This window comes from Pinus tabuliformis, chromosome 8, assembly GCF_031772625.1.
Source record: "Pinus tabuliformis cultivar Carrire ecotype Pingquan chromosome 8, CPIR1, whole genome shotgun sequence".
In the NCBI taxonomy this organism is placed as follows: domain Eukaryota; kingdom Viridiplantae; phylum Streptophyta; class Pinopsida; order Pinales; family Pinaceae; genus Pinus; species Pinus tabuliformis.
The window spans coordinates 1,725,137,660-1,725,157,717 of NC_142294.1; the positions used below are offsets into that span (position 1 = coordinate 1,725,137,660).

At 43.3% G+C, this 20,058-nt stretch overlaps 1 protein-coding gene across 1 annotated transcript; it reads left to right on the forward strand.

The window, feature by feature from the left end:
* The first annotated feature begins 369 nt into the window (after nucleotides 1-369).
* Nucleotides 370-780, forward strand: LOC149242982 (uncharacterized). The gene has a single exon (XM_089371088.1). It carries the CDS (start codon nucleotides 370-372, stop codon nucleotides 778-780), a length of 411 nt encoding a protein of 136 aa, XP_089227214.1.
* Nucleotides 781-20,058: the final 19,278 nt, after the last annotated feature.

The window sequence follows — 20,058 nt, forward strand, 5'->3', positions numbered from 1 at the left end:
GGAAGCAGCCTTAGTAAAGCACTGTACAGTTGATACAGCTGCAAGGTTCATCTTTGAAAACATAATATCCAGGTTTGGGTGTCCGAAGAGCCTAACTAGCGACCAAGGAACTCACTTCATAAATGAAATAGTTGCATCTCTCCTAAAGCATTTCTTGGTCCAACATCATAAGAGAAACTCTTACCATCCTCAAGCTAATGGGATGATTGAAGATTTTAATAAGATACTTGAGAAGGGGCTAACAAAGATTGTTTTAGAAAACTGAGATGATTGGGACGAATTAGTGCTAGCCACGCTATGGGCACACTAACGATAGTAAAGTGGTCGCACAAGGAAACAACGTTTCAATTGGTGTATGGATGAGAAGCTATGGTACCAGTAGAGTTCACTGTACCAAGTATCTTCATTTCTCACGTTACTAAAATGACAGATGATGCATCATTACAAAAGCAGCTAGAGGAGTTAATGGAGTTAGATGAATCAAGGTTTTTAGCCAAATTCCACCAATCTGATGAACAAAGGAGACAAAAGGCTTGGCATGACATGCATATTAAGAAAAAATATTTCATAGATAGAGCTCATGTTCTATTATATGACAGTAAATTTCAGAAGTTCCTGGCTAAGTTGCAGATGCATTGGTTGGGTCCGTTTATAGTTGTGGAAATCAAAGAATCTGGTACAGTGAAGCTATTGCAACTAGATGGAATATTCTTACCGGGATGGGTGAATAGCACATGCCTGAAGCCTTTCCACAAGTCCAAAATCCTATTTTCAAATTGAAAGGGTCTTGGGAACGAGCCCATAGGTAGGTTTAGAGTCAATAAGAATAATTTAGTCACCTAGTCAGTCTGCATTTTCATTTCCTTTCCAGTAAATAATACATGCAGGTCATTTTAGTGGCAGCATCTATGTCGTGACACTGCAACTGACTATGTTCAGGTAGTTGGTCAGACGCTCCATGAGTCTTATCTACCATACTCTAAGTCTTTTCCTTAATAAGTAGGAAATAATACACCTGCCAGTTAAATTTCCGCAGGATATTTTCTCGTTATGGAAGGAATTGACCAATAAGTGTCTACTGTTAGTGCCTAGATCAACCTCAGGCTGAAGGAAGGCAGGTCTAGGGTAACATCAAACCACGCTTAACCTGGTAGCTAGCCCTACCAGGTCAGGAGAGGGCTCTCTCCTTGTCAATCTCAATTAGGATATTGGCAATTAGGGCTTGAGATGACTGATATAAATACTAATTTTAGGCTAGGTATGTGCTCAGAGAAATTTGTTTGATTTTAATGGTTGTTTGCTGGATCAGATGAGGAAGGCAGCTTTGGGTCCGGGAAATCAACTCAGATTTGCAGAGGTTTCTATGGGGCGAGGTAGGCAAGTGTTTTAGCACTTTGAAATGAATGTAATGGTGAGTCTAAATATGGTGAGAAGTTGGAGAGGGCATGCAAATGTCATGAGTCCTCTTCAAATAGTATAAAACATGTAAAACTAAATAAACCCCAAGGCAAAGCACTAAAACACCAATGAATTCCACCTTTTAAACTTGATTCATTTAGTTATGCAGAAAAAAGAGAGATGATGGCACATATAAACATAAGATAAACTGAATTACTGAGAAGAAAACAATGCTAATTCACATTACCACAAGAATCCCATAAATGTTGTAAAACCCTGGTTTATTTCCTTGCCAAACTGTAGAAGTGATGTACAAAATAGCTCAATGCATCTACAAGAGTCCAACCTTGACAAATGACTAAGACAGTACAAGATATAGGCATCAAACCACCTATGCTAGTCATCAGGGGTCGAATCCATGATTCAAGGAGCTGTTTCAACAAGATCTAAACTAGGAACAGAAAAATAGGCAGTGGAACAGCTTGCCTCTAAAACTATGGAAACTAATTCATTCAGCTCAAAACCACCTAAAACTGATGTATCTACCTCCTTAAGTCATTTTTCATCATTTTACATCATAGTACATCAATTTACATCATATTAAATATTGAATTTAACCATGAGAGAAGAAAAAGTCAAACTGGTAGAAAACTAGGCGAAAATCTGAGTTTTTGAGCAAAATTGGAAAAATTTTGCCTGATGCGTAGCGCCATGAGCCTGATGCGCTGCGCCACTTCAAGGTTGAGTTTGAAGGCCTTCCCCTTCACCAAATTAGCTCCAAGATGGCTTTTTGGAAAGCTATATCTGTCTACTTTCTAGGAAAACTATAATTTTTGGATTTGGAGTCCACTTGCTCCTTCAAAATTACTTCTCCCAAGACTGCTTCCTGTGGGTCTAAAAAGTGGTAGAGAGGGAATTTTTAAGGTGTTTTTTGCCCTTTAGGTGACCCAGATGTCCTCCAAAATTCATGAAACTTTCTGGGTTTTAGTATTTTTCCATGAGGAATCCAAACATGCAAGCCATTTTGAAAAATTCCCAGCCACTGGCGTTACGCATCAGATGAAATTTCCCATGTTTTGTAATTAAAATTTATGAAATGACAAAACTTTCTCCAAATTGCTTCAAAATTGGCAAGAGGCAAGCCTATCAATTGCTTTGCTGAGCCAAGGAAGCTTCAACCAATATTTTAAGTTTATCTTGCTCCTTTTTGGCTTTTAAGGCTCTCCTTAACTTGGCTTTTAGGCTTCTTATCCTTGTCTTGCAAATTTTGTTCCAAGCCAAGTAGTGATAAGCCATGTGGCGAAACATGTTCTTCTCCTTGTTAGTATTATCAAGCAGCTTCTCAAGGTGGATATTCACTCTTTCCAACCATGATTCTTGGTCAGCCTTTATTTCTTGCTCTAGTGATGTCATCTTGATTTTCCTTCTTTTCGCCACTTGCCGATTTTCCCTTATGGTTTGCAGCTCCATGATTTTTTGTTTGTCCTCCAATTTCTTATTCTCTTGCTCAAGGTAATTAATGATTCATTTAGCCCTCTTAAGGTCAAGTGATAAGGCTTGGATCTCAGCTTCTTTCTCGTTGATGACCACATCCTTGAGTCTTGAACTTTGGGAGCCCAAAACAATGTCATCTTCCTCAACCAAGACAAAATCCCCATCTTGGCCTTTAGAAGGCCCTTCATCATGCAATTGTTGCTTGCCTTTTCCCTGTGTTATCACTTAGCTTGTCCCTTTTGACTCCCAAAGGGATACGGCCGAGGTAACCACAAACCAATCTTTGGACTGCAGGTCCTAGCCTACCTGCAGTTAGAGAGGGCTCTCTCTTTAGGATTTAGCTTTGTTTAAGGGATGATTTTAGGCTAGATATGATGCACATGGGATTTGCTTGAGTTTGGTGGGATGGTTGATCTATTCAAGCATAGTTGGCATACAAAGTGTAAGAAGTTCAAACCATTGGGCATGGAGTCAATGAATGTGAACTGAAGGGTGTGTTTTCCTTGGCAGAAGAGGGGAATATGGAGCAGGATAGCTACACATGGCACAATGATTAATGCTGGAACAAGGATGAAATGGAGGTCAAGGGATGAGAGGCAATTAAGGATCTCTCATCCAACCAAAGAGGGAAAGTGGATGAAGACTATATAGGAGCAATGAAGGATTCCTAAACAGCATTCAGAAATGAGAAATAGCTTAAACATGATCAATTAAGTATGCATATTTATCGCTAATTCAGAGGAAAACATAGAAAAGTTACAAGAATTGAGCACAGAGGGCATGAAAGCCAGCTCTGAACTATTCCTTCTTCCTGCAAATTAGATTATGATATACAGATGATACAGATACATATAAACTGATAAACAGAGGGAGGAAAGACTTATTGAACCATGAGCAAGCACATGAATTCCACATCAAAGCTCTTCAGCCATTGAAAGCACAACCAGCCAGTTCAGATGCAAATATTCCAGCAATCTTTGATTACAGAATTTTTTAAGCTTATAGCGCAAGTCTGGAATGAGAAATACAACCAACCAACCCTTTACACTATCCAGAGGGTGGTATAAATAGAGAAAATATCTACAACAGCAGATCTGATAGCAGATCTGGAGAAATGAATGCTTCTAACCTAACATTTATTGCAAATAAATGAAAGAATGCCTATCTACCAACTGCGCAGGGACTGCAGCCATAAGAATGAATAAATTATTGGTATTTTGAGCAATGCGCTGGCACTTCTGCAATAACTGTGCCTTAGGACTTGCTGCGCTGATCATATGTGTCTTTGTACACTGTCTCTGCAAAATTTGGGCTTTAAACACTTGAATTGCCCCTCAAGGCGGTTCTGCTGCTGTAGAGTGGCTTTAATGCTCATAACTGTGATCTGGTGGGCTTTGATGGCTCTGATTTGCTTTATTGACTTTGATGGGGGCCTCTTTAATGTTCTGCTGCTTTGGGCTGCTGATATTTTGATCTGATACTCTTTGTCGCTTCCTCTGATACACTTTGACACTAAATCAGGCCACTTTCTCTCTCTGATACTCTTTAACTATCTAATTACCCCTTTATCTACCAATTTAATGCAAGAATAACTGCTGCAAATGCTTCCGTGGCCTTTGGGATGCTATCGGCGCTTGGCCGATCAAAAATGATGCTTAAATCTTCAAAAAATGCTTTGCAGTTGTGGCGGGCGGGAGCGCTGTATAAACAAAACTTTAACAAATGCCCCTTTCCTTATAACGCGCGAATGCTTAAAAAACATGAATTTTCATTGAAAATTGGCACTGCCGCAACACTGTGCATTCTATTAAATCATGGCCGTTGGATCGCGAGAAGGCAGATCCAACGACTGGCGCTAAATCGGCGATCGGCGGATCGGCAGATCCCAAACCATAATGCCTCCGATGAGTGATGAACCCCGCGGACCTGAAATGCATTATAGGCTCCCTTATGATTTATATCGGGTCCGGCCCATCGGCGAACTCTTATCGGTGGATTTGAATGAAAATGAGTCATCGGACCCGAAATCCCTTTCAACTGCTCTTTATAATTTATCGGATCCGGATATGGGGTGCACAGTACCAATCTTTGCGGACCCGAAATGCTTATAGGCTCTTTCTTTATGGAGATCGGGTCTGGCCCATCGGCGAACCCAACTCTTCAGATTTTAATAAAAATGATAAGTGGACCCGAAACCCATTAAAACTGCTCTTTATAACTTTTCGGCTCCAGCCCGTCGGAGCCTTTCCATTTCGCTGTACAAGGGGCCATTTACGAACCCAAAAAATATATATTTCGTGCCTTATTATTATTTCGGCTCCAGCCAGTCGGAGCAATATATGGGGCAATGCGATCAAAAACGGGCCGTTGATCTGAGGGCCAAATGGACGGCAGAGATTAAGTCGGCATTTCGCTATCGGCGGGGTCATGGGGTTGCCACATAGAAACGCTGAAACCCATCGGACCCGAAATGCCTTTATGCCGCGCTATATTACTTTTCGGCTCCGCTGGTCGGAGCCATACGGGAGTGATGCGATTAAATATGGGCTGTTGATCTCTGGGCCTGAATGGGTGGCTGAGATTAACTCAGCGTTTTGCGTCGGAGAAGAGCATGGGGCATGACTTCATTTTTGTTGTGATCGCCGAAATGGGGTTTGCGACTTAATACAGGCCGTCGGATCTGAGGCTTGATCGGACAGCCACGATATGTATAATGCGATAAAGGGGAGATATGATAAGGGGGGCCTCCGATAGCGATATCGCATCGGAGGAGAGGGAAATGGTGTTATATATATATATATATATATATATATATATATATATATATATATATATATATATATATATATATATATATATATATATATATATATATATATATATATATATATATATATATATATATATAGATATATCTATATATATATATATAGATATATATACATATATATATATATATATATATATATATATATATATATATATATATATATATGCGGCTAACACTGTTAGCACCTCCGACAGTGATATCGCGTTGGAGGGGGGGGATTCGGATCGAAGGAGGGTTTAGGCCTATAAAAAAGGGGTTCATGCCTTGGGAAAGGTAAAACAAGGCCCAAAGATGGATTTTTATACATATGAAGGGAAACTATGCAAAGGAATGAGTCCTTATGCATTTGGGAGATGGTTAGAGGGGGTATTGAGGGCTCTTGCTAAGTTTCAGATAAACTTAGCAATTCCCGAGGATGTATATGGTTATCTTTCAACCAGGGGGAGGGGATAAGTATATAGGGGAGTAATATACATAGTTTTAGTAGGGGAAGGGGAAATAGATAGGGAGCTACATAGTAAAGTTAGTAGTTAATATGACAATGATGAGAAAAAGCGCTAAGTATGATGTCTTAGGCTATCAAATGGGGGGAAATGACCGATAGAAGAAGTGTGAACATTCCTTGAGTGAAGAAGATCTTCACCAAGGCAAATGATATGGAGAATGATGAAACTAATAGGTATCAAGCAAATCTTGACCTCTTTAGGGGAATTTAGTGAGTGACTTGGGGAAAAAGGAAGAAGGGAGGAGTTAGACATGCCTCGCTTGAAGTCCTCCAACTGAAAAACTGCCTCAAACCAAAAAATGGATTGCTTATCAAAATTGGAACACAGAAGTGGCAGTGAGACTAGCACACTCTCATGGACACTTCTTTGGCCATCTGTAGCAAATATGGAGCATTGAAGCATGCATAGTACGACATATTTGGCATGTAAAAATGTCGATCATGAAAGATGATTAACCTGCTGCAGCAGGAGTCTAATAGTGGCTCCACTTGGGGATGGCTTTTCCTTGTGAAAAGCCAAGAACAACAGGTCAGACTGCCCTGTATTCAATTGTTGTTGTGTTCTACAAAATTCCCTTTGGCTAGATTATTGATCCTACCTACCTACCTACCCTAACCAGCACTTACTTTGCTGTTAGGTGAAGTGAAATAACCAATGCAGCCATTTAAGCAAAATAGACATCAGTGAGCTTTGCTGCTTGTGCTTGCCGATGAGAAAATCTGAGATCTTGCAATATGATGTGGATTTGTTAATCTTTGAGAAGATCAGGAAGCTACTGACCTCCTTTGCTGTGTTTAAACACTGTACAAAACTGTCCTGCAACATATATATACAATTGCTAGGCCGAAACAAAGAACTGTACAAAAGTTTGGGACAGCTATCATGCTTTGAAATAGGGACAACTTGATACTGAGCCTTGCAGCCTGCTAATGGAGAAGAGCGTTGATCTCTTTCATCATTCCGCCTGTCGGCGGACGAATCATTAAGAACTAGGACTGATACTTGTAACTCATTAAAAACAGGCTCAAATGGAACCTTATTGACCTGCGTCGGCTGCTCCTCTTCTTCTTTAAATAATTTAGATGACTCAAAACAAAGCGGCAGTGGAGCAATTTGAATCATTTGATCACATACTGCTGCTTCCGAGTACTCCTTTTTAATCTGACTTTCAATGGCACTTCGGGGCTGCACAACTAGAGGCGATGCATCTGGAACAATATTTAGATCATCCTCCAGGCGGTCAATAATAAGACTTGCTGACAAATGCTTATTAATTGCATGATAGTTCTCCTTAATAAATTGAAAAGATTCAAAACAGAAAGGTAAAGTTCCTTCGCTGATATCAAAATTTTCTGCGCTTTCCTCCTTTACTTCATAGCTGAACTGGGCAAACTGATCATTACATTCAAGCTGCTGAGCCTGAACTTCGCTTCCTGCCAAAATAGGATCTGATTCCTCTGCAAGGCTGATTTGGTCGTTAGGCTCATAAAAATCATCATACTCGTCGTATTTTGGCAAGCAGCTGAAAGAGGAGAAGCTATTATATTCATATAGCATATCCGGAGACTTCTCCTTCACGTATGTCTGTATGAATACATCATCTGTTCTGTGGCAGGTTTGTTCGTGAATGTCACTACTTTCCTCTTGCACAACAGATGTGTTGTGGTGCTCCAAACATTCCACTTTCATTGTGATCAGCTGCATCATTTCCTCTGTCCTTTGTAACACACTATGAAGTCTCTCTTCTTGCTCTGCTTTGCGCTGTTCCTCCCTCCTCTTTAGATTTGCCTCCACGTCCACGGCTACGTCCTGCATCTGTTTCAAAGTGGACGGGCATCTTTCTCTCAAACGAAATTCCATTTCTGGATCAAAAGCTCTTGGATATTGCAATAGAGCCAGATCAGGGGGAGGCCTAATATTCAATGGCATAGAGAGATAGACTTGATTGAATCGATCAGAAAATTGCTGAACCGACTCATTTGGAAGCCTTTTTAACTCATCATAATCTTGAATGAGCGAGAGGAAACTAACTTTGATCATCCATCTATTAAGGAAGAGCTTAGCACACTGCTGAAGATTAGAGATGCTGGCCTCAGGCAATGCTTTAAACCAAGTCCTAACTTCGCTTTGCAAAGAAAGGGCAAATAGTCTAAGACTGACATCTTCATCTTCCACTTCAAATATATTAAGATAATCTTCAAAAGCTTGGATATGTTTCTGGGCAGTAATACCATTCTCTCCATCAAATATAGGGAGATACTCGGGATGATTTGCAGGCAAAGGATTCAGCACAGGAGGCAAAATGAGAGGCTTATATCTATCAGGAACTTTACGAGACACAGGAGTATATACAGGAACTGTAAGACTGGGCTCTATTTTTGGTTCCTCCTTGGCTGTATGATGATCTTCAACAGCATTTGAAGACTGCTGCTCTAATGTGCAAGGAGGATTTTCAACAACATTTTCCAAAGGAAAATCATAAAAATCTGATATAGAATCGTCTTTAAAATACAATATACACAGCAAAACTTTATGGAGAAAAAACATGACCTCTTGGATAGTAATCCATGTCAAAAGCCTGATCTGCTCATATATCTCTTTTGGGTTCATTTCTCCAGTGGAGTCTTTATTCTGAGTGGAGTCGCCAGGTGGATGAATTAACATTGAAGTGCCTGATCTCCGTCGACCGTCACAGATCAGAGCTAAACATGAGAAGCTCTGAAGAAAAGGGACACTTTCTCCAGAAAACAAGGCAAACTGATCAAAATTGGGGGTCTACAGTAATAAACAAATGATTTCAGGTCCCCAGTGGAGTTGCCATTATGTTATCACTCAGGTTGTCCCTTTTGACTCCCAAAGGGATACGGCTGAGGTAACCACAAACCAATCTTTGGACTGCAGGTCCTAGCCTACCTGCAGTCAGAGAGAGCTCTCTCTTTAGGATTTAGCTTTGTTTAAGGGATGATTTTAGGCTAGATATGATGCACATGGGTTTTGTTTGAGTTTGGTGGGATGGTTGATCTATTCAAGCAGAGTTGGCATACAAAGTGTAAGAAGTTCAAACCATTGGGCATGGATGGTGGGCTCCAGTATTGTAGCAATAATGCTACAACTCCTGGAGCTTCCTTCTCTAATTTTATCAACCCGGTAGTTCGTAACAAACTTGGAAGTGACGGTGTTGTATGCACAAGTACTAGCTCTTGTCGTAGCTGTCACTTGGTCAGTTGGCACAAGTCCGCTAGGGCTCAAGCCAACTTCTATATGTTCTCAGAAGAAGCTTTCTAAATGATGAACGAAGGCTATCTCAAAGGAAATTAACCTACTTTTGCAAGAATGAACTGAAAGCCAACCAAACATGGAAACCCTAGTAAACCCTAATCTGACCAGCTTAATCCTTACAATGCAACGATGGGAATGCAACTCCTAACAATGATGCCATTACTTCTAGTGATATGAGGTGCATGAATTTAAACTACTTCCATCGAAGAGAGCATGTTTTTATATTTTTGCTTAAGTGGTTGGAGTTATTATGATTGTGTTTCTTACTGGGTTTTGACTGTACAGGGGTAGTTCGAAGGGAAGGAAGGCTTAGGAAAGGTTAGGAGGATTAGGAGAGGTTCCAGGGGATCCCTAACATCATTCCACAGAAGTCCACAACGTTCAGGTGCTTGGAAACAGTGTTTGCAGGCTTCTACAGGATGTCTGCAGGGGATCCTACAGGAAGCTCGGGATTTCTACAGGAAGTCTGCTAACTTCTACAGGATGTTCTGCAGTTGGAGTTTTGGGTGATGGAGGAGTGAAGGAGCTGTATGGGTGGATAGGTAGGATGAAAAGGGAGCTTGTGATGGCTCAGGGACAGAGAGATGAGATGGAGAGAGAGTGCGTAAAGTTGGTTGGTGGATAGAAGGGTGGAAGCAATGAAAGGTCAAAAAGATGGAGCTACGTGGACAGTAGAAGGGTTGGAAGGCAAACGAGCTGAACAGAGGTTGAGTAGGCGGCTTAGGCACGGTTGAGAAGAAGAAAACAATAGAGTGATGCTGCGCAGTGTAAATGAAACAAATCACCTATGTCTTGCACAAAACCGAGAATTCATCAACCTATTCTAACTGTGTTATTAAACCAACGAACAACAATGTAAATTTTAGAGAGAAATCGTGCATGGTGTTGGAACAAAGAAGTATTGCTCAAGATCGGAATGCATGGATGGTTCTACGACTGAAATGATTGTGTTGCAGCTTGCATGAACATATAAGACTGCGTTTTTTGGTGGTTGGCACGGTCTACACCCCCAATCTCTAAACAGAGATGGCAGTGAGTGCACTATCAACCTTTTCTTGGAGCTCTGATGAATTATAATCCTCCTACTCTAATCTAAGCTGCTGAAAGCACTTTATCCATAAACTAATCCTACTTAATCACATCAAGGAAATTGAATCAGCAGACTGTGTTTTCCAAATGCATGTCAAGGCAAAGAAATGAAGTGCTGAAAGGAAAGACAAGTAACAATACAAAGAAAAGGAGGTCTATTGCTCTCAGGTTGGGCCCTAACCTGAGAGCTATAGCTCCTCTAAGAACTCAGAATTGAATCCAAATCTGCCTGCCTTTTATTAAAAGATCATAATCATGAGTCTAACAACATGCCAAAATTGGCTTACAAAAAGCAAAAACCGAGCTGTAGCTCGTACTCAGAATTTGCAACCAAAGTTCAAAAGTTCAAAAAGCTCCTATCAAAGGCTACGGCCTCAATATTTATACATGATGAGGGCCAAGCTGGCCTCCTCAATTAGTGGAGCTTCACTATCCAACTAAAAGTAAACTGTTGTTCCTGTAGAATCCGTTGGTTGCCTTCTAGCTCGGTGGTGATAGTTGTTGGAGCTCGGAGTTGGGGTGGAGATCATGAGGGAGGTCATTCAAGGCTGTGGACAACCTCCCTATAAACCCGCAATGCCACCTTGGCTGTCTCCTTGTCTCCATTTGCGTGGTCTTTGCTCCATTTAATGTCAAAAAACCTGAAATCATCATGTATTAGTCACATAGGCATAATGCCTGCCCTTCTTCCTACAAATAACACGAATATACTAAGAAATGATGCATAAGTGATAAAAGATGAAGGGTTGAGCAAGGTAAGTAGGCCAAATGAGCCCAAATTGTTACCAAAAATTGGGGCTCATCATCACCCCCCAGCGAAAATATTTGCTCATCCTCGAGCAACTAGTCCAACTCTTCATCCTTCATTGCCTTGACTGCTACCCTTACATCCCAAGCCTCTGTAGTAGTGTCCTCCTTGCTGATATGAAACCCAGCTTTCCTGTTCACCTCTTCCCACTGTTCACTGTCATCCTTCTCTGTGCTGCCTTCCATCAATCCTAGCAGCAGTGGTGGGCTGAGTTTAAGGCCAATCCAGCTGGCCTGGAGGTTTTGCATGGATTTCTTATAAAGGGCTACCCGTACCAGAGCTTCCCTCATCCGAGTTGGGGTATGGTATTCTCGGATTTTCAGACTGTGTGCCAATGTATTCCATCTGCGTGTGCATGCTTGGACAGCGTTGTCTCCTAACAGTCTCTCCATGTCTTCAAAATGAGCTATGGCTTGGGCCTGTTGATCCATATATCTTAATGAAGCTGTAGGATCAGTGGACAAGTGTTGGTGTGCTGAGATGAGTGCAACTGGATCCTCTGGTTCTGCTCGAATGAGCAATGGCTCGTTCAGTTCTCGGTTCATGACCGATTTTGCTTCTGCTGCTCTTTGATCTTCATGGTTCAACCATGAAGCAAACGCCATTAATTGCATATCTCCCAAGGCAGTATTGGGATCCCAGGAAACTACATTAGGCAAGGCCAAATTATGGAGGTAGAACTCCGCTAATTTAGCCTTATCCTCTGACGAACTAGTACTGCACAATTCAGAAAATTGCTGTGGGTCTTGGAGCTAAGAAATACCTCTTTGTGCCAAGGTATTTATTTGGAACTGCAGCCATTGGTCTTTCAGGTACAGGCCATAGGATTTGGCCGGTTGTCTGCACTGTATTGCCTCCATGGCCCAACTGGCCATGCAGGCCAATTGTGCCTCTTTCTGCTGCAGCTGTTGTTTTAGAGCTTGCACTTCAATTTGTGCTTGTTGTTCTGCTTCCTGTAGATATGTCATTGGCTCCCCAAGACCGATGTTCAGTTCCTTTTTGCCTTGTTGTTCTTCTGTGGTGTCCTTGGAGGATGTACCTGTCCCTGCCCTCAGCTCCTATAGCTGCAATCTTAGCTTCTGGTTTTCTTCCTGTAGGTACACTCTTTGGCAATTGGCCACGTGTTTAGCCATGGCTAATTCACTCCTGGCCTCCTTGAGTTGCTCTTGTAAAGGACCTATGTCCGCCACACCCTTTGACTTGGCTATCTTCATCCACGTGTGTGTACGGACTCTTTCTTCCTCCAATGCAAAAAACAGTGGCACAGTAAATTTCTGAGGTATAACTTTGCTAGCCTCTAAAAAGGTGTAATATGAACTCAGACTTGGCTGAGGGCTGGGCTCTAGTATATGTTCCTTTTCTACCTCTTTGGGTGGCTCTACCTCGCCCTCCCTCGGTGGTGATGAGGGTCCTTCTCCTTCCATCCTCTCTGTTTCCTTAAGCCGGGCCAGAGTTTCCTGTAGAACATCTTCAGCATCCTGTAGCCGAGCTTTTTCAGTCAATTGGTCTAACTTTTCTTGCCACGTAGTTTTCTTCGGGCTCCCCCTCTCATAGGTGACTGATATCCTCGAGGGGGACCTTTCCTTGGGCGAAGTAGGGGCATCTTCAATAATGATCGGGCTGCTAGACGGAGGCTGTGGCTTGCCCGTCTTTATTCTGACACTTCTTCGAGCTTTAAAATATAGAGGGGTCTCCCTCTTTCTCTTCTCCTTTGGCTTAGGTGGTGTGCTGAGGGCGGCCAGCACAGCTGCTGCCTCCCTTGCTAGAATGTCAGCCTTCTTCTCCTTGGGTTTCACTTTTTCAGGGCTTCCTGTAGAAGACCCTGTTTTAGTCAATTTCGGGCTTCCTGTAGAAGACCCTTTTTCAGTTAATTTCGGGCTTCCTGTAGAAGCCGGTTTCGGTTTTCCTGTAGACACAGGTGTCACCGCCTTGGTTTTATTTGCTGCATGAGTTTTGCTTTTTGACTTGGTTGCGGTCGCGGTCGAGGCACTTTTGCTGATGTGGACCTTCTCAGCCTTGTCCACTCTGCCTTGCAACCTTTTCTCTCTTGCTGTCAAGATGGGTGTGTCATCTTTCTCTTCGGCATCCTTTTTCTCTTGTTTCTTCCCTTGCTTTTTCTTCTGCTCCGTGGTCGGGGTCTTCTGGCCTGTTTCTTTCTTTCCCGCGGCCACTGACTCCTTCTCCTCACTGCTGGAGGAACCGCTTTCTTCGGTCAACATCCTTATGTCTCCATCCCTTGTCAAATTTCTGAAGGCTTCCCATGAGAGAGGAACCTTGTATGTATGAAGCGCATCCTCCACGAGGAGTTTGATCAGTCCATGGTGGGCTACCTGGTCTGGTATGCCTTCTTTCAACTTTGTGGCACACTCAATTAGAGACTGTAGCAGGAAATAGGGGATGCTCAGTTTGTTTTCTACAGGAAGGTCCATCTGGTGCCTCAATTCAGTGAGTAACCGAAAGTGATACCCGTACACAATGCTAAAACGGCCTTCGCAGGTGATGTACTTCATAATCTGCAGGCTAACTTCATTCCACGGTGGCAGTAAACTGGTTCTACGCACCCCATTTTTGTCTTCTGAGAATTCTTCCTCTGGGGGAAAGAATTCTTTCTTAGCCTGTTGGCTCAATTTCCTTTCTTCCTTATCCCATGGCAATCCCATTGGAAGCTCAGTAATTCGACTGATATATTGTGGGGTGAGTTTGAGGCTTAGACCCCTGAAGTTAACGGTGGCCAATGTTTTGGATTTCGGCCTCAGAGCTTGCAAAAACTCTTCTGCCACTTCGTCATCATAGCCCTGCAATTTGTCACAGAAGGATATCCATTGCACTCGTGTGAAGAGCTCCACCACCTCAGGATTTTCTCTTAACTTTGTTGAATCAGTGGGTTCCCTTCTGATGAACCCACCCGGCATGGTGAAAAACTGTTGCCTTAGCTAGAGGTGGCGAATGCGGAAGAAATTCGGCCTACTGGGACAGAGCGTAGAATTACGCTCCTGTCATGCATATAATCCACAAAGCTTATCTCCTGAGGACCTTAACACAGTTTAATTACACTGACATCCTGTAGGACGACAGTTTATGCACGGCAGACAACATTTGCAACAATTTTCTACGACCAGACTGTAGACGACGATTCTGCCACCTTCAAAAACCAATTGCATGGAGAGTTCAGGTTTACCTTTTTAATCCGCCACCTTTTGACGTGAGGAACCCGCCTTCCTGTAGAAACAACTTTCCTGTAGGAGCAGCGCACGATTTCTGGGAAATACTGCAGTGGGTCTGCGCTCTTGGTGTTGCTTCACAGGCATTCTGATGGCCAAAGACTCGGAGTATCGAGCTGCAGAGGGATCCGGATGATCACTCGAGTCTCAAACGGTGAATGATAAATGCATGGGGTGGCAATCTAGCCGATTAGATTTGAATTGGCGAAATCCGTGGCGCGGGGGTGAGCTGTCCCTGTCGGACCATTGGACGACGTCATCCCATCATTTGCCTGCGAGTTCCCTTGCTGCCGCATCATTCCCCGCAGATCCGTCGCCGTCTCTTCTGTTAAACTCGTCTTTCCCGACGGGATTTCTCTCACGTGTGTACTGCCCGTTCCTTTTGCCATGGCTGCCACCCAAACATCCGACTAGACCATTAACTGGTCAACGTGGCCAGTCGAATGGCCATACAACCGCTCAACCCATTCACTTTACACTTTGCAAACATTTTCAAACTAAAATTCATGCAATCTGATGGAAGAAAGGGTCGAGGCACTTACCTGTGCAGCCGCAACACGATTTTTCGGTTCTTGGACGATGATCAGTGGATCTATTTGCTGCTGGTGAATTTGCACAGGCCCGGAGGTTCATATTCACAGGCCACCGACGATGAATTTGATGCTTTGGATGCATGCGCCCGCGTTTTCATTGCATATGGCAAGCGCTGTGAATGGTGTACACTCTAGCGGGCTTAACTGTTACGGGACTCCTGCAGGATGTCCTGTAACAGTTTTTTCCTCCTCGGGTGCATGCTGCACGACGAAGGCAATGGCCTCACGATCACGCTCCCAGAGCTCATGGATGGCTGGAATGGATATGGTATGACATCTCAGCGTTTTTTCATCTTTAAAAATTGCTTTCTCTTGATAACTCAATGATCTGCTTTGATGGTGCAGGTAACTTCATTGCATGTCGAAAAGGATGGTAGAACGGGGTGACAGCAATGTGTAAGGGTGACAGCAGTAGCTTGCATGCGTCCAAACCGATCCTTTGTCGTTAGATCTCCTCATAAAATGAATTCTGGGCCGTCCCGAACTTCTACAGGATGTTTCCTGTAGAAATACAGAACTTCCTGTAGAAAGTTGTGTTTCCTGTAGAAAGTCTGCACCTTCCTGTAGAAAGTCTGCATCTTCCTGTAGAAGACTCAAGCCGTGATGAAATTGTGCACATACCTTGAAGAAAATGAGTATTCTTGGAGGAGGTGCTGGTGAGGTCTCCTGGCAGCATGATAAGGATCCTTGGCTTTGAGTTGAGAGGCCTCCTCTCCTCCATAGAACACCTGCAACCTGCATGCAATTTCACATTATGAACTTGCTGTCCTTGTCTTTTTTTCTTATTGTTTTTTTCTTTTTTCTTTTTTCTCTTTTTTTGAAAGATAACAGGGGTGCCTCAATGAGGTTTTCACCCTTGCCATCTGCCTTAAGCGCCTCAGAGAGGTTTTCACTCAAGGATCTTTTCCAAATCTCTTTTTTTTTTTTTTTTTGAAAGACAATAGGGGCGCCTCAATGAGGTTTTCACCCCTACCACCTGCCTTGGGCGCCTCAGGAAGGTTTTCACCCAAGGATCTTTATTATTTATTATTATTATTATTATTATTATTATTTTAAAATCTTTCAGGGTATGCCCAAAGCAGAGGCAAAACCCTTCTCTATGACCAACACTGATTTCTCCATAGTTTTGATGAACTCTTGTCTTGAGAGAGGTTTCCTGTAGATATTCAATCGATGCCCATTGACAAGCATGGGGATGGCTTCCTCATCAATGGTCCGAATAAGAACAGATCCATTTTCATGACATTTTTCCACTGCATATGGTCCCAGCCATCTAGTTCTCAGCTTCCCCTTGAAATCCTTGTACCTGGAGTCATACAACAGTGCCCAATCTCCTGGCTGGAATTGCTTGTCATTGAGGTGTTGGTCATGCCACACCTTTCTCTGAAGTTGAACCACTTCCGAGTGAAGGAGGGCCTACATTCGGTGCTCGTCCAGTCCATTCAGTTGCAATAACCTTTCTTGTTGTGCATGGCTGAGATCTAGGTCCAGCTGAGCTGCCATCCTCAAAGTGTTGTATTCAAATTCGATGGACAGCAAAGCTTTCTTCCCATAGACCAGCTCATAAGGTGTGAAGCCGGTTGTGGTCTTCCAGGTGGTGTTGTAAGCCCATGTGGCCTCAACCAGGCGATCTGCCCAGTGCTTTCTGTTGCTGCTCACCACCTTAGTCAAGATCCCTTCCAATGCTCTATTGGTGACTTCCACCTGCCCATTTGCTTGAGGGTGATAGGGGGTGGAAGTCCTATGCTTGATCTTGTGATGAGCTAGTAAGTCTTCAACTAGGTTGGATGTGAACTGGCTCCCTTGATCGGTGACCAGCTCTCTTGGGTAGCCAAACTTGTAGAAGATGTTTTCTCTTAAGAACTCGGCCACCTTCTCTTCTATCGCTACTTTGATTGCTTTAGTCTCTGCCTACTTGGTCAGGTAGTCAGTACACACAATGATGTAAGACCTTTGCCTCGAAGGAGGGTTGATTGGACCCACAAAGTCCATACCCCACTTCTCAAATGGCTCAAGAGTCACTTGAGGTTGGAGAGGCATCTCATCCCTTTGAGTCGGTTTCCCCATTCTTTGGCATTGGTCACATTGGCTGGTATATCTTCTGACATCTTGATGAAGTGTGGGCCAATAGTAGCCCGCCTGCAGGATTTTGAAGGCAGTCCTCTTTGCTGCAAAATGTCCCCCACAAGGCCCATCATGATAGGTGAGGAGGATATCAAAGACTTCCTCCTCCCTTACACAGCGCCTTAAGATCTGATCAGGGCCAAGCTTGAACAGATTGCTCCCGATCCAAGTAAATGAGGCACTTTTTCTGATGATTCTGCTCTTCTCTCTTGAAGATGGGTGCGGAGGGAGCTGTGCTGAAACAAGGTAGTTTGCTATATCAGCAAACCATGGAGAGAGTGCTGAGATAGCAAACAGATGTTCATTGGGCATCTAGTCATCCACTGTTCCATCCTCATCTGCAGACAAATCCAATCTAGATAAAAAGTCAGCAACAACATTTTCTTTACCTAGTTTGTCAACAATGGTCAAATCAAACTGCTGCAACAAAAGTAACCATCTAATAATACGAGCATTCACATCTGGTTTATTCATTAAATATCTAATTGCAGCATGATCCGTATGTACAAATGTTTGATATCCAGTAATATAATGTCGGAACTTGTTCAGTTCATGGACCACAGCCAAAAACTCTTTCTCAGTTACAGTGTAATTCAGTTCAGCTTTGGACAAGTTTTTGTTAACAAAGTAAATGGCATATGGAAGTTTTTGTTCAACTTGTCCTAAAGCTGCCCCTATGGCTTTGTTCGAGGCATCAGTGTGGATGTGGAAAGGTAGGGCCTAGTTTGGACCTCTCAAGATTGGGGCTGACACCAACTTGTCCTTTAATTCATTCAAAGCCCTCTAACAATCGTCAGTCCATTTAAACTCCACATCTTTTGCCAACAGGCCAAACAATGGCGAGGCTAGCTTGCTGAAGTCTTTAATGAATCTCCTGTAATACCCTGCTAATCCTAAGAAACTCCGAACATCCCTTACCTTTTGGGGAGGTGGAACCTTCTTGATGAGAGCAATTTTGTTAGGATCCACTTGCAACCCTTGGCAAGAAATGGTATGGCCTAGCACGGTCCCTTCAGTCATTAGGAATTCACATTTTTCAAGACTAAGGGACAGGTTCATCTCAATGCATTTGGTTAGGACCTTTCCCAGATTGGAAAATGCTTCCTGGAAGTTGGACCCATAAGGGGTGAAGTCATCCATATAGATTTCCACCATATCATGGACCAGCTCCGAGAAGATGCTCAAGACAGCTCTCTGGAAGGTAGCAGGAGCATTGCATAGCCCAAAGGGAAGAACTCGGTAGGCAAACGTACCCCAAGGACAAGTGAAGTTGGTCTTATCTTGGTCTTCCGGGCTGATTTGGATCTGGTTGTACCCGCTAAACCCATCCAGGAAAGAGAAGAACTTCTTTCCTACCAGTCCATCCAACACTTGATCTATGAAAGGTAGAGGGAAATGGTCTTTCTTGGTAGCTTTGTTCAGTTCTCGGTAGTCCACACAGATTCTCCATTTCCCATTTTTCTTGGGAACCAACACGAGAGGGGACACCCATTCACTATCTGAGATGGGGTAAATGAATCCGGCGTCCAGCAGCTTTTGCAATTCTTCCTTGACAATGTCCTTAAGGGCTGGATTCATTCTCCTCTGAGGTTGCCTAACCGGCTTACAATCCTCTTTGATGTATATGTGATGGGTACAGACCGAAGGATGGACTCCTTTCATCTCCTTATAGCTCCAAGCAAAAGCATCTAGATGGCTGGCCAACAGGCTACACAACTCTTTTTCCTGGGAAGGAGATAGGGAGGAGCTAATTTATAACATTCTCTCAGGGCCGAACTCCACATTCTTGACTCTGGGAGTGACAGGGTTGGTTGTACAAAGATCCACTAAGGTGCTGGCTTGGGCATCCTCCACCAATTTCTCTAAGGATAGTGCACTGGAAGGTGGATTCTGGATCAAGGTCTCAATCAAGTCATCCTCGGTTGGGGGGTCTCTTCTAGTGGTATCTAGGGTGCACAAAGGTGCTGAGTACACCTCATCCTCTTCTCCTTCCTCCAACCATAGTGGTAAGTCATGCTCTAAGGAGGGTTGGGCAGGAGGGTATAGGACTAGCTGCTTGGACATAGGACCATTTTTGATGGTCATGTTTCCTGCACGAAAACTTATGTAAGCATCTGCAGTGGCTAACCAAGGCCTTCCCAAAATAAGAGGATATACAGTAAGCTTTGCCTTGGGTTGCAGAACCAAGAAATCTGCAGGGTATTCCCAAGAGTCGACGGAGACCAAGACATCCTCCACAATCCCTTCGGGAGTCACGGTGGAGCGATCTGCTAGTTGCAGGACTGTCGAGGTCTTCCTCAAGGAACCCTGAAGATTGAGTTTGAGCATGGTATCCCTGGTCATCACATTAATGGAAGCCCCCAAATCAATCAAGGTGTGAGGTATGATGGTGCCATTGATGTGGACATGTACTACAGGACTCCCAGGATCTAGATACTTTGGGCAGATGACTTGTCCTAACATAAGGTCAGATAGTTGTCCTAAGACATTGATGGTTGAAGCATCTCTCTTTCCCCTGCCTGGGTGTTTGAAACACTTTTCCTTAACCAGTTTGTTGTATATTGGCACATCCTTGATGGCTTGGAGAAGTGGTATTTTCACACACAACTGCTTGAGCTCTCCCAGAAGCTCATCCTCCCCTGGGTTGGGTTGTGTGGTGGCTGTTAGTCTCTCAGGAAAGGGTGGAATAGCCTTTGGTTCACTTTCCTGTTTATCT

Bases quoted from the DNA above. Each gene is read 5' to 3' on its own strand.
- LOC149242982 (XM_089371088.1), top strand. From the start codon at position 370: ATGGTACCAGTAGAGTTCACTGTACCAAGTATCTTCATTTCTCACGTT.